The following is a 13,874-nucleotide window of genomic DNA, read 5'->3' as shown; positions in this document are numbered from 1 at the left end:
TCAAAAGTATCTCTCTATTTTAACTAGCTCAAAGAAGAAAATTAATATAGCAAAGATTAGAACGAATTCTCATGAGCTCCATAGTGAAACAGGTCGTTGGGTAGTTCCTAAAACACCATGGATGGAAAGGATCTGCCATATATGTGAGAATAGGAAAATCGAGGATGGACACCACTTCCTCTTAGAGTGCCCCGCGTACAACCATATTAGATCTTGGTTTCACAATCTTTGTTACAATACTGACCTTCCTAGCCTTTTACAATGTCAAAATTATAGTGAGCTTGAGAGGCTTCTCTCCAAGCTTTTTGAGCATAGGAATAAAATCTTAAATCAAAATAAACAATTTGTTTCTTTAGGTCCGATAGACCAATGTTTGGTCTCAGCGGACGTTAACCACCACCACCACCATCATCATCATCAATATAAATATTTACATTTAATAACAAAATTAAAATCTAATTTTATTAAAATATTATTATTTTAATATTAATATTTTTTTTATGTTATATTAGGTATTAATATGTTTTGACATTATATTAAGTTTAGATTATTATGTTTTAATTTTTAGGTTTGTATTATTAGAATTTAATATTATGCGAGGACAAATTCTATACCATATATATATACATATATATATGATAAATAGTTCACAATAAAATACAACCAGAAGAGAAAAACATTGGGAATTCAAATTTATTCAGCAACTGTCTAACACATTCCTAAATTTCATTTCACTGAACATGTCATAAAATTGACATATATTTAATTAAGGCCATAAAGAAATCATACAAAATAATATTGCAACACACAAGTACCGTTCACCAGAAGACGAGACTCCACTTGATTTGTCGTTACTTGTCTTCCCTTATTGCCGGTCACCTCCGAGAGTGAATGACGTCGTACTTGATCCAAATGCAATGACCCACTGGTTAACCTCCTAGCCTACTCCTTGGGTACTCTTCTTCCCCGCGGACCCTCGAGCTGCAATGGGGTTGTAAAATGGAGGAATGCAATAGCTGGTAGAGGAGAGCACTCCTTCTCTCAAGAGTCCCCTCTCTAAAATCCTCTACCTCACCAAACTCACTATAGTTTCGTAATCACTCCTTTGACATAGTCTCATCCACCCACCATAGGGTTCAAAAAGTTCTTTTCCCATGGCTTGCCCCTTCTTTTATAGAAGTCCTCATAGGTGAAACTTGGCATGTCATACATAATTAATATATTTTTTATAATTCAATAGTTTGATTATTCACCCACCCATGTGTCACTCTCTCATCAAGGGTCTCCAAAATTATTTACTTAAATTTTAATTTAAAACTAATATTTTTCTCACCTCAATCAAGATTCCCATTTCTTCTCCTAGTTGCTTCATGATCCCCCCTTTTTACTCCTTAATTTGTGTTCATTACTAAAGTCAATTAATGAGTCAAGATTTGATCGCCTATCTACTCCCTAACTTAACTCAAGCTATCTCTTAGATGGATATTCTTATGTTGGTTGTTGCCACATGGAGGTTCTCTACATTTCTCTAGAATTTAATTTATTAATCTTATTTTAATTCACCATCCTCTTCTCTTAATTAAGTTTAACTATTATAGGATTAATCTTTATCCTTACAATTATGTCCCTCTTTCCCCTTTTACCTAATTAAACTACATAATCTACCTACTATTTTCCAACATGGGAAGGGTAGAGTTTTTTAAGGTAACATATTTTATTTCTTCTTATGATCCTCTTAACCCAAGTTTTATTTTTTATTTAATTGCCTCGGTTTCTAACATCATTTATCCTTGATGTAAATTTACTTAGTTTTCATTCCTTGATTATATTTATTATTTAATTTATTTTTAATGATTCCAGGAGTGCCAAGTTTGGTCGTGCCCTTCAAGAACTTCCCTTGAAGTTCCAAGGGTGCCATGCCTAGTAGTTTATTTGTGATGCCAAGGGTGCCAACTTGGTCGTTCCCTTCAAGAAATTCCCTTGAAGTTCCAAGGGTGCCACACCACTTGCCATTCAAGAATTCATTGACTACGAGGGGAAAGTATAGGTGCAACGACATAGAACACTATCATCTCTTATGTTGTGCGCTATAGTGAAACTAATGGTGTCAGGGATCAAGGAATCCACCTTGATGCGCGCCCCCCGGTAAAATCCTCATGAGCGACCCAACTTTGGGACTTGCCCTCATGGCATCGTGATCTTCAAGGTGAAGGTGTTTCAACCTTTCCAGCCCAAGTCACGGCGGGAGTGCTAGTGGATGAGATCAGGGACACTGTCCTACCCCTCCCATGTAGTTCCATCCACTTGTACAACCCCATAACCCATATATGAGTCATTCGGCCAAGCAACTAATATGTGCCTGCAACCATTAACATATCATCAGAATATAGATAAACATATATAGCAGGTTTCAAAATCGACTTAGAATTTCAAACATAAAATAATATAATTTTTCATCAAACCAAGCGTCGTCAACTCGTCATGTCCGAGTGCCTCTGGTGGTTTCCTACCATACTCAATAATAATCAGTAACAAGGTTTCTCAGTGTTAGTCATTGTCATAATAGCATTATTACCATCACCTAGTCATTCGCATCATTGTTCATTGTGAACCAGAACTAATGTAAGTAGCTAACATAGGGGACACATCCATCATGGCTAGCATCATCATAACATTAATGGAACCATACATATAGATCAAAGCTATCATCATCATAACATCAATAGAAAACATATCTATCATTTACTACTATCACCATCATGATATCAATAGAGAGTACGCATAACCATTAATTATATCATAATCATAATATCAATAGAGAACATACATAACCATCACATTCACTAATAATAGAGTCACGTTTCTGGATCCTCAACCTGAGTTCCTCAAAGACTAGAGTATCTAAGATAATGTCATATTAGGGTTAGGAAACTAGAGTGGGCACTACATATTAGATTAGTTAATGTTTTCAATATTGCATGTTTTCGATATTAGAACTTATAATATTGGGTTATATTGAATTTTTAATATTAAGTTTAATTTATATTTATCAATATTGACATTAACTTCAAAAATTTGAGTCAACAATCAATAATAACAATAAAAACTTAATCATAATATAAAAAATAATAATACTTTTAATCATATTATAAAAAATAATAATACTTTTATAAAATTATTCTTTACGATTACAAAATTAATAATATTAATATAATAAATAAATATAAGATAATTAATTTAAATATATAAAATTAATAACATTTAAATCACATTAATAAAAATGTTAATTATTAATAGGAATTTTAATTAAATTATGATTTTTGTTTTAATTATTAATATTATTAATAACATTAACATTACAACTATAAATAATATTAACAACTTTTGATATTAAGATAATATTAATAAAATTTGATATTAAATTTAATTTTAATATGAATAGTTAATATTAATTTCAATATTCATTATTATTAATATTAATTAATATGTATATGAATATTACTTTTAATAATGTTAATATTTATAAATATTAATTTTAATGTTAATTATTAATATTAATGACATTTAATTAACAACGATTGTCTCAATATGAGAATCAATCATTGCCAACCGTATTTAATCATAGCCAAAGTTTATAATATTAGGACTTTTTAATATTTAGTTTATAATACTAAATTTTAATATTGGCTTTATAATTTGTAATACTAGGGCTTATAATATTAATCATAGGGTTTAATATAAATCCCTTGGGTTTCTCGATCACTTCGATTTTTAATATTGATATTTTGAGTTTATTAATCCCTTAGATTTATAATATTAATCCCTTGGGTTTAAAATTATTCCCCTCACCTTATAATCCATTTAGTTTATAACATTAATCATTTATGTATATTCATTTCTTGGATTTATGGTAATAATATCTTGGGTTTATAATATTTATCCTAAGGTTCATAATATCAATCCCACGGTCTAATGTTATTCCCTTCGGTTTTTAATCCCTTGGGTTTTTAATATTAATCCAATGGGCTTAGTAATCCATTGGGTTTATAATATTGTTCCTAGGGTTTCTAATATTATTCATAGGGTTTATATTCCTACAATTTAATATTAAGCATATGGTTTATAATATTAATCTTAGGGTTCAATATTAATCCCTCAATCATAGCCAACCATGGTCAACCATGGCTGAATGTCACATTGTGACAAGGATTGTCTCACCATGAAAATAAATCATGTTTATTTTAGTCTTTGTAATATTTATATTTGGGTTTACGAATGTTGGGTTTATAATATTAGTCCCTTGGGTTTAATATTATTCCCTTGGGTTCACAATCCCTTGGGGTTTTAGTATTAATCCCTTGGGTTTATTATTCATTTGGGTTTATAATATCAATCCCTTGGGTTTATTATTCCCTTAGGTTTATATTATCAATCATGGTCAACCATGGTTGAATGTCACATTGTGACAAGGATTGTCTCACCATCAAAATAAATCATGTTTAATTTAGTGTTTGTAGTATTTATATTTGGGTATACCAATGTTGGGTTTATAATATTAGTCCAATGGGTTTAATATTGTTTCCTTGGGTTCATAATCCCTTGGGGTTTTAGTATTGATCCCTTAGTTTTATTATTCCTTTAGGTTTATAATATCAATCCCTTGGGTTTATTATTCCCTTAGGTTTATAATATTAGTCCCTTGGGTTTAATATTATTCCCTTTGGTTCACAATACCTTGGGTTTTAGTATTATTCATTTGGGTTTATAATATCAATCCCTTGGGTTTATTATTCCCTTAGGTTTATATTATCAACAAGGGATTGTGACAACGATTGTCTCACCATCAAAATAAACCATGTTTATTTTAGTGTTTGTAGTGTTTATATTTGGGTTTAACAATGTTGGGTTTATAATATTAGTCCCATGGGTTTAATATTATTTCATTGGGTTCATAATCCCTTGGGGTTTTGGTATTAATCCCTTAATTTTATTATTCCTTTAGGTTTATAATATCAATCCCTTGGGTTTATTATTCCCTTAGATTTATAATATTAGTCCCTTGGATTTAATATTATTCCCTTGGGTTCACAATCCCTTGGGGTTTTAGTATTAATCCCTTGGGTTTATTATTCATTTGGGTTTATAATATCAATCCCTTGGGTTTATTATTCCCTTAGGTTTATATTATCAATCATGGTCAACCATGGTTGAATGTCGCATTGTGACAAGGATTGTCTCACCATCAAAATAAATCATGTTTAATTTAGTGTTTGTAGTATTTATATTTGGGTATACCAATGTTGGGTTTATAATATTAGTCCAATGGTTGAATGTCACATTTTGACAAAGATTGTCTCACCATGAAAATAAACCATGTTTATTTTAGTGTTTGTAATATTTATATTTGGGTTTACCATATTAGTCCAATGGTTGGATGTCCCATTTTGACAAATATTGTCTCACCATGAAAATAAATCATGTTTATTTTGGTCTTTGTAATATTTACATTTGGGTTTACGAATGTTGGGTCTATAATATTAGTCCCTTGGGTTCATAGTCCCTTGGGGTTTTAGTATTACTCCCTTGGGTTTATTATTCATTTGGGTTTTAATATCAATCCGTTGGGTTTATTATTCCTTTAGGTTTATAATATCAATCATGGTCAACCGTGGTTGAATGTCACATTGTGACAAGGATTGTCTCACCATGAAAATAAATCATGTTTATTTTAGTCTTTGTAATATTTATATTTGGGTTTACGAATGTTGGGTTTATAATATTAGTCCATTGGGTTTAATATTATTCCTTTGGGTCCATAATCCCTCAGGTTTTAGTATTAATCCCTTGGGTTTATTATTCATTTGGGTTTATAATATCAATCCTTTGGGTTTATTATTCCCTTAGGTTTATAATATCAATCATAGGCAAACATGGTTTTATTATTAACTTGGGTTTATAATATCAATCATGGTCATCTTTATTAATCTCTTGTATTTGTAATATCAATCCCTTGCGCTTCTTGATCCCTCAGGTTTTTAATATTTATCTGTTGGTTTCACTAATTCCTTGGGTTTATAATATTAGTCCCTTATGTTTAATATTATTCTCTTTGGTTCACAATCCCTTGGGTAATGATAAACAAAAGAGACTAATATTATAAACCCAATGTATACAAAACCTAAAATAAATATTAAAAATACTAAAATAAACATAGTTGAATTAATAAAACCTCATAATAATAATAATTGTTATTATTATTAATAATAATTAATATTATTAATTATTAATTATTAATATTTTATATTATTAATTATTAATATTTTATATTATTAATATTATTGTGAGTTTATATTATTGTAATAATATTATTATAATAATCATAAATATATAAATATATAAGAATATCATTGTTATTATTTATATATTTATTAATTATCATAAATAGTTGGTCTTTAAAAAATTACCCATAATAATTCACTTATCATAATTTTAATTATTATTGGATCATGATTATTATTATGAGCTATTATTATTATAATAATAATAATTCAATATAATTGTGATTATTATTATTATTATTTTATATTATTGTTATAATAATATAATAATAATCATAATATATTATTATAATAATAATAAAATAATATAATAGTAATTACTATTATTATTATAATAGATATTATATTATTATTATTATTATTATTAACATATAATATATTATATTATTATTATTATTATTATTAACATATAATATATTATATTATTATTATTATTATTATTAACATATAATATATTATATTATTATTATTATTATTATTTTAATTATATTATTATCTTATCAATAATTATATTGGTATATTATTATAATAATATCATTATTATTATACAATATAATTGTTATTATTATTTTTATAATTTTATATTATTATTATAATAATATAATAATAATTATATTATTTTATTTCTTTAATAATATAATTAATTAATATTAATAATATTTTTATGAGTTTATATTATTATTATAATACTAATACAATATTCATATAATAATATATGTAAATGATATGGTTGTTAATATTTATATAGTTATTAATAATCAGATGGCATATGGGCGTATATCCTTTGTAAATATGACTGTGCTAGTTATAGAGCATTTGAAAGACCCGCGTTTAGCAGTGGATGACGATGAAGAGTTTAAAAAGTGCGTCTATTCTGAAAACAACACTCATCCTCAGACCTTCCTGTACGCTTTCTTGTGTAGCTCTCCACACCTGCACCCACGGTTTCAATAATCACGCGTTTCGATTGACCAATTATTAATTGTGGCTATGGCTGTGCCATTCCTTCACACTCAAGATATCCCATCAATAATCAATAATCACGCGTTTCGATTGACCAATTATTAATTCACACTCAACCTATCCCATCAACGTCCGTTGCATTGTGCTCGACTTCTTCCTCTGTTTTGACGGCCCAAAACATTCTGGTGGCTGTGGGCTCTTGACTTCTGCGATTTCTAAGCGTTATTCTTTGCTTAATAGCGAAGGTTCTTATCAACTCCTGCTATATATAACAATCACTATGTTCCTTCCCCATCTTATCGGCAAGCCTTAAAGTTTAAAGTATTGCGACCGTGTACAATCCATTCTTTGCATTTTCGTGGATTGTGATCGAATTCAGTTGTGTTTCTACGCGTTATTATTTTCCTGTGTTCCTTCCTGTAAGGCCTCCGAGCTGTGGTGCGACGGACGTCGGGCGAGCGATCGTGCACGGGGGCGCACGGGCGCGCTGAACGAGCGACTTGCGACGTTGTGCGACGAGTTTACGACAGAAATGCGACAATAAAGTGCGACGAAAGGAGACACTTAGAAATCGACTAAGTGTTGAACGCTATGTATACCACGACTTGGAGAGCTCACAGGCCGACTTGTAAAGAGGCATTGTGGGTGCGTATTAGTGGGTTTAGGGGGTCGGCCATGGGGCTGCACACCCCCATGTAGACCTACGTTGAGATGGATATAAACACATGGAGCTTGGAGCTCATTTGCTCACCAACCGAACACAACGAGCTCTCTCATCTACGCATAAAGGGTAAAATCTGCGCAAGGGTAAAAGAGGATATGCATATCTCATGCGTAGTCCATCTATAGTGCAGAGTTGGAATTTTATGCCGGATCGAGGTGTGAAGGTTCGGACTGTGCGTGCAGGACTTGGTAGGAAGGTTGAGTGGCTCGGGTGAGCACTTCTTCTTGTGCAAGGGTGCACACGGTTGTAAAGCAGGTTGCTTATATTGTAAAATTGGTTAAGTGTGAGACTTGGTTCAGCCAAGACACACTTGTTGTAAAATCTGATATTCTTGATATAATACATTGTTGGGCAGACTTTTCGGGAGTTGCCCCTCCCTTTATACTTGTTTGCAATTGTTGATGTTCTCGGTTAATTGCATATGGATAATGAATGAGTATGGGCTTCATTAAGTATAAAAGATAATGCTTTTACTTGGTTGCGAAACACAAACTAAGTATGTTAATGTTGGAGTAGGCGTAGTCCATGAATGTTAGTATTGTTAAAAAGAAAGCGTTCGGTGGTGCCGCACCTCGCTACAAGCGGTTGGAAGACTACCGCAGGTGTAGGGGCGTGACAATTGGTATCAGAGCAAGGTTTGCTCGTGAAGGTTTAAAGCTGATACACAACTTGACAGTTGGTATCAGAGCTCGGTCAGAGCTGGTGAGCAAAGGTTGCTTGTGGCAGTGATAAGGGTACTTGCAGGTGAAGGAAGCCGTTTCACACGAAGTGGAACAAGGGTTGGTTCAGGTTGTAGGATACTCGGTGGAATTGTTGAATGGTCGAGACTAGATCGCAAAGGAAGAAGAAGCTGGTCGAAATGGCAGCTGGGTCTCAGGCTAGGTCTAGTCATGATGTGAAGGATACTACTATTGGGTTCATTGAAAAGGTGGTGGAAGAGATAGAGAGTATGGAGATTTCTTTGAAAGAAGAACTCGATGAACTTCGAACACCGAACGATGCGCTCAAGACACAGTATGAGTACACTGATCTTAGGTGTGCACAACTTGAACTAAGAGTCAAAGAGGTTGAGGAATCAAGGGATCAAGGTCTTGCAGAGATCGTGAACTTGAAGAAGACTCTTGAAGATACAAAGAATGAGCTTGCGGTTGTGAAGAAGGCCGTGGGGCATAACTCAGGTGGAGGAGTACCTCATATGAAGGTCAAAGAACCAGAGTCTTATGATGGTACAAGGAAGGCAAAAACTCTTGGCAACATCTTGTGGGACATGGAGCAGTACTTGGAGCGGTTGAACCTGGTTGATGGTGAAACACAAGTCAAGGTGGCTACTCAATTCCTAACAAAGGATGCTAAGATGTGGTGGCAAAGGAGGGTGGATCAGATTGTTAATGGCAGTGTTGATGACATCACTTCGTGGAGTGACTTGAAGAAGGCTTTGCAGACTCACTTTAGTCCTCAAGACGATACATGGGAAGCAAGGAAAAAGATCAAATACATAAAGCAAACCGGAAGCCTACAAGAATATCAGCGAGAGTATTCAAGTGCAGCTTTGGAACTCCCTGACATGGCGGAGAAAGACAAGGTGTTCAACTTCATTATGGGATTGAAGCCTTGGGCACGCAATGAGATAAGGAGGCAGAAGATTAGAACACTTGAAGAAGCTTTTGCTGCGGTTGATAGGTTGGTGGATCACTTTGATGAGACTTCTGATGACAAGAAGAAGAAGTCCGAAAAGCCAAAAGAGAAGAAGGATGATGGTGCTTCGAAAGCAGATGATGGTTCGAAGACAAAGAAGCCTTTGAAGTGTTGGATATGTGCAGGACCACACATGGTGAAGAATTGTCCCTCTAAACCGAAGGTGGCTGCTGTGGCACAATCCAAGGAAAAGAATGATGATGCTTCTGTGGGGATGATGCAGATACTTGGTGCTTCTGCTACTACAGAAGAGGTCTCTAAAAGGGACCCGGAAAGAAACAAGTTGGAGTATGTTCGAATGAAGGTTGGAGGTACTAATGTACTCACTATGGTGGATAGTGGGGCTTCTCACAACTTCATGGGAGAAGATACTGCAAGAAGAATCGGACTGAAGTTTGTACCGGCAAAGGCACAAATGAAGACATTGAATTCTCATCCTATGGACATTCTTGGTATAGTTGAGAAGGTGGACACTACACTTGGTGAATGGACCGGAAATGTGGACTTCACTATAGTGCAGATTGATGACTACGAAGCTGTATTGGGGATGGAGTTTATGAAACAATTCGATGCTATGATTGTACCACATTTGAAGAAGCTCTACATTTATGATGGAAGGGAAGATGTGCCCATCAGTGTGCCTACCATTGGTGCAACGAGACCTGATTGTAAGGTAGGAGCAATGCAAATGGAAGATAAGGAGAAGGTGAACAAGCGGTTGTCCACCGTTGAGACAAAGCTTGTGGAGAAGTCATTGGTCATTAGATCACTCTCAGATAGCATCTTGGATTTGACAAGAAGGCTAGAGTTCGTGGAGGATGATGATGATGAGGTATATGTGAGACTGGAAGTCCATAAGGAAGACCGGGTTGCTTATCTACAAAGGATGGAGATTGAGGATCCTGATAGGTGGATCGAGTTAATTAGTGAGGGAGAGCCTTCAGGCTCTACTCCCTCTACATCTTCTTAGATGAGTAAGAAGATGGGCTCATTGTTAGCTGCTCATGGCAGTGAGCCCTCAAGCATATGGAGCAGGTATGATTGATGATGACATGTTGTAGATGAGATGGATGGAGTTCCATGGACCTGAGCATGGATTGTGGAAATAGATTCTTGATGAGTCAAGGATGTGGCAGATGTTTGAGGAACAGCTGATGATGACATGAGGATGTTCGCTCTCATGGATTGGGCGTGATGGTTGGATTAGCTACCCAACTAGTTCAGACATGGGGTCGCGAAGTGTACAGAGATGTGTTGGCATTATGCTGGAGTATCATGACGAGGTTCACATGGTGACATTTGGGTCAAGATGACATCTTATGGAGAGCATACCGTGGAGGTGCATGCCTTGGTATGGTGAGCTTGGTGGCAGTGGTCATTGAGCCGGGACATAGTGGAGAAGAGTCTCTACATATGTTGCAAGGATGTTTGCCTTGTGAAGAGGAGTTCACATCACAGTTGAGTGATGATCTTGGTGAATGGCTACCGGGATGATATGTTGTCGAGGATGACAACGATTTCAGGTGGAGGAGAATGTAAGGCCTCTGAGCTGCGGTGCGACGGATGTCGGGCGGGCGATCGTGCACGGGGGCGCACGGGCGCGCTAAACGGGCGACTTGCGACGTTGTGCAACGAGTTTACGACAGAAATGCGACAATAAAGTGCAACGAAAGGAGACACTTAGAAATCGACTAAGTGTTGAACGCTATGTATACCACGACTTGGAGAGCTCACAGGCCGACTTGTAAAGAGGCATTGTGGGTGCGTATTAGTGGGTTTAGGGGGTCGGCCATGGGGCTGCACACCCCCATGTAGACCTACGTTGAGATGGATATAAACACATGGAGCTTGGAGCTCATTTTCTCACCAACCGAACACAATGAGCTCTCTCATCTACGCATAAAGGGTAAAATCTGCGCAAGGGTAAAAGAGGATACACATATCTCATGCATAGTCCATCTATAGTGCAGAGTTGGAATTTTATGCCGGATCGAGGTGTGAAGGTTTGGACTATGCGTGCAGGACTTGGTAGGAAGGTTGAGTGGCTTGGGTGAACACTTCTTCTTGTGCAAGGGTGCACACGGTTGTAAAGCAGGTTGCTTATATTGTAAAATTGGTTAAGTGTGAGACTTGGTTCAGCCAAGACACACTTGTTGTAAAATCTGATATTCTTGATATAATATATTGTTGGGCAGATTTTTCGGGAGTTGCCCCTCCCTTTATACTTGTTTTCAATTGTTGATGTTTTCGGTTAATTGCATATGGATAATGAATGAGTATGGGCTTCATTAAGTATAAAAGATAATGCTTTTACTTGGTTGCGAAACACAAACTAAGTATGTTAATGTTGGAGTAGGCGTAGTCCACGAATGTTAGTATTGTTAAAAAGAAAGCGTTTGGTGGTGTTGCACCTCGCTACAAACAGTTGGAAAACTACCGCAGGTGTAGGGGCGTGACACTTCCCCTCCTCTTATCTCATTTGCGAAGCGTTAAACCATTCCATGCATTTTCTTGGACTGTGATCAAATTCAGTGGTGTTTCTTATCATTCGAAAAGATGGGTCACAAGAATCATGAGCACCACCATCATAAGGAAATGGAAACCAAGAACGTCGCTTCCGGGATTCCTTACTCTGGCACAGCGAGTACGTATAAGTTTAATGAATCCGAATACGAGAGGGCAAGGAAAGACGAGAAGCATCATAAGCGTATGGGACATTTGGGGGAAATAGGAGCAGCGGCTGCAGGAGCGTTTGCAATGGTACTTGCATATATCCTTTACTCATTAATTCTAAATTTTCATATCCAAATGTCGAGTAAAGTATATTAAGGTCCTCCACGATGTTAATCGTATCTGTTCAGATCGACTCATGGAATATATATCCTTGTATTGTGTCTTGTATTTTTTACTGTCCCCATAAAACCAGAATTGTTTCGATGATACGCCCAAAACAGAATCGTTTCGATGATTTTTATAACGTAAGAAAGTGAGTCTGTATATTAATGTAATTTGACATGGGTGCAGCATGAGAAGCACCAAGTAAAGAAGGATCCGGAACACGCAGAGAGACATAAGATGCAAGAAAAGATTGCGGCCACAGTTGCAGTTGGAGCAGGGGGATATGCCGTCCATGAACATCACAAGAGGGAGGAGTCGAAGAAGCGAGCAAAAGAAGCTCATCGGAAAAAACATCACCACCATCTAGTTTAGTCACCCACACGCGCATCGTCTATTCGTTTAAAATAATAAATGTGTTCATGTCAGTCAGATAATTTGTTCATTTGTTGGATGGTTCGTCCGCTAATCCAAACAAACATTGTATGGCGAATATTATATTGTCTGGAGCTTCTGATTCAGCGCCATTTCTATTATTTGCAGAGTTCGTTTTTTTCGCTTTGGTCCTTTCTTTCGGGTAACAATTTTGCATATTAATACACCCCGCCTAAATATTTACTTGGTAACCTATTTTCGCAAGTTACAAATTCCAGTGTGAGATTTGATTAATAGTCACTGCAAAACCAAAGTTCAACTTTAAAACCAAAGAAATTGCGTACAAGCACATTTTTGTATTAGTATTTTGAAAGAAGGTTTCACGTCTCAAAATTAGTTATGTATTATTTATAAACTATAATATTAAAATAAAATTTATTTATATATCGTATTTTGATGCATATTATCATTTTAATGTTTACCTGTCATTTAATATGATTCGGTTAGTAAATTTATGATGGCCATAATATTTATAACGACATCTCTATTACGAACCAACCTATGACATCTCTATTAAGAACCGACCTATATTTGAATATGAGCACGTGTATACTAACTTGTTAACTCGAATTTTTTTTTTAATAAACTACATGCTAACATCTCTCAACTCTAATATGATAGAGAAGTTTGACTATTCCTAACATATTTATATTATTGTAAATGGATTTCTTAATAAAAAGAATATTGTCAACACCATTATTATTATTATTTTTATTTTATTTTATTTTATTTTTTTAAATTGATTATCTTGTTATTTCTGTAAATTAGATAGTAATTATATTATTTATTGAATATAATGCACACTTTATCGGTTATGTTTGGTAAAGTTTACAGGTTGAATTAAAAAATCAAATTAAAATTTATAATTAAAAAAAATATAATAA

General features: G+C 34.7%; 1 protein-coding gene across 1 annotated transcript; it reads left to right on the top strand.

Moving 5' to 3' along the window:
• The first annotated feature begins 12,192 nt into the window (after positions 1-12,192).
• On the top strand, positions 12,193-12,930 carry LOC149201949 (abscisic stress-ripening protein 3-like). The gene is made up of 2 exons (XM_089401417.1): positions 12,193-12,480; positions 12,745-12,930. The coding sequence occupies exons 1-2, from the start codon at positions 12,277-12,279 to the stop codon at positions 12,928-12,930; spliced, it is 390 nt and encodes a 129-aa protein (XP_089257543.1). The 5' UTR covers positions 12,193-12,276.
• Positions 12,931-13,874: the final 944 nt, after the last annotated feature.

This window comes from Pinus tabuliformis, chromosome 2_1 (assembly GCF_031772625.1).
Source record: "Pinus tabuliformis cultivar Carrire ecotype Pingquan chromosome 2_1, CPIR1, whole genome shotgun sequence".
Lineage (NCBI taxonomy): Eukaryota > Viridiplantae > Streptophyta > Pinopsida > Pinales > Pinaceae > Pinus > Pinus tabuliformis.
This window is presented reverse-complemented; position numbering and strand designations above follow the sequence as displayed.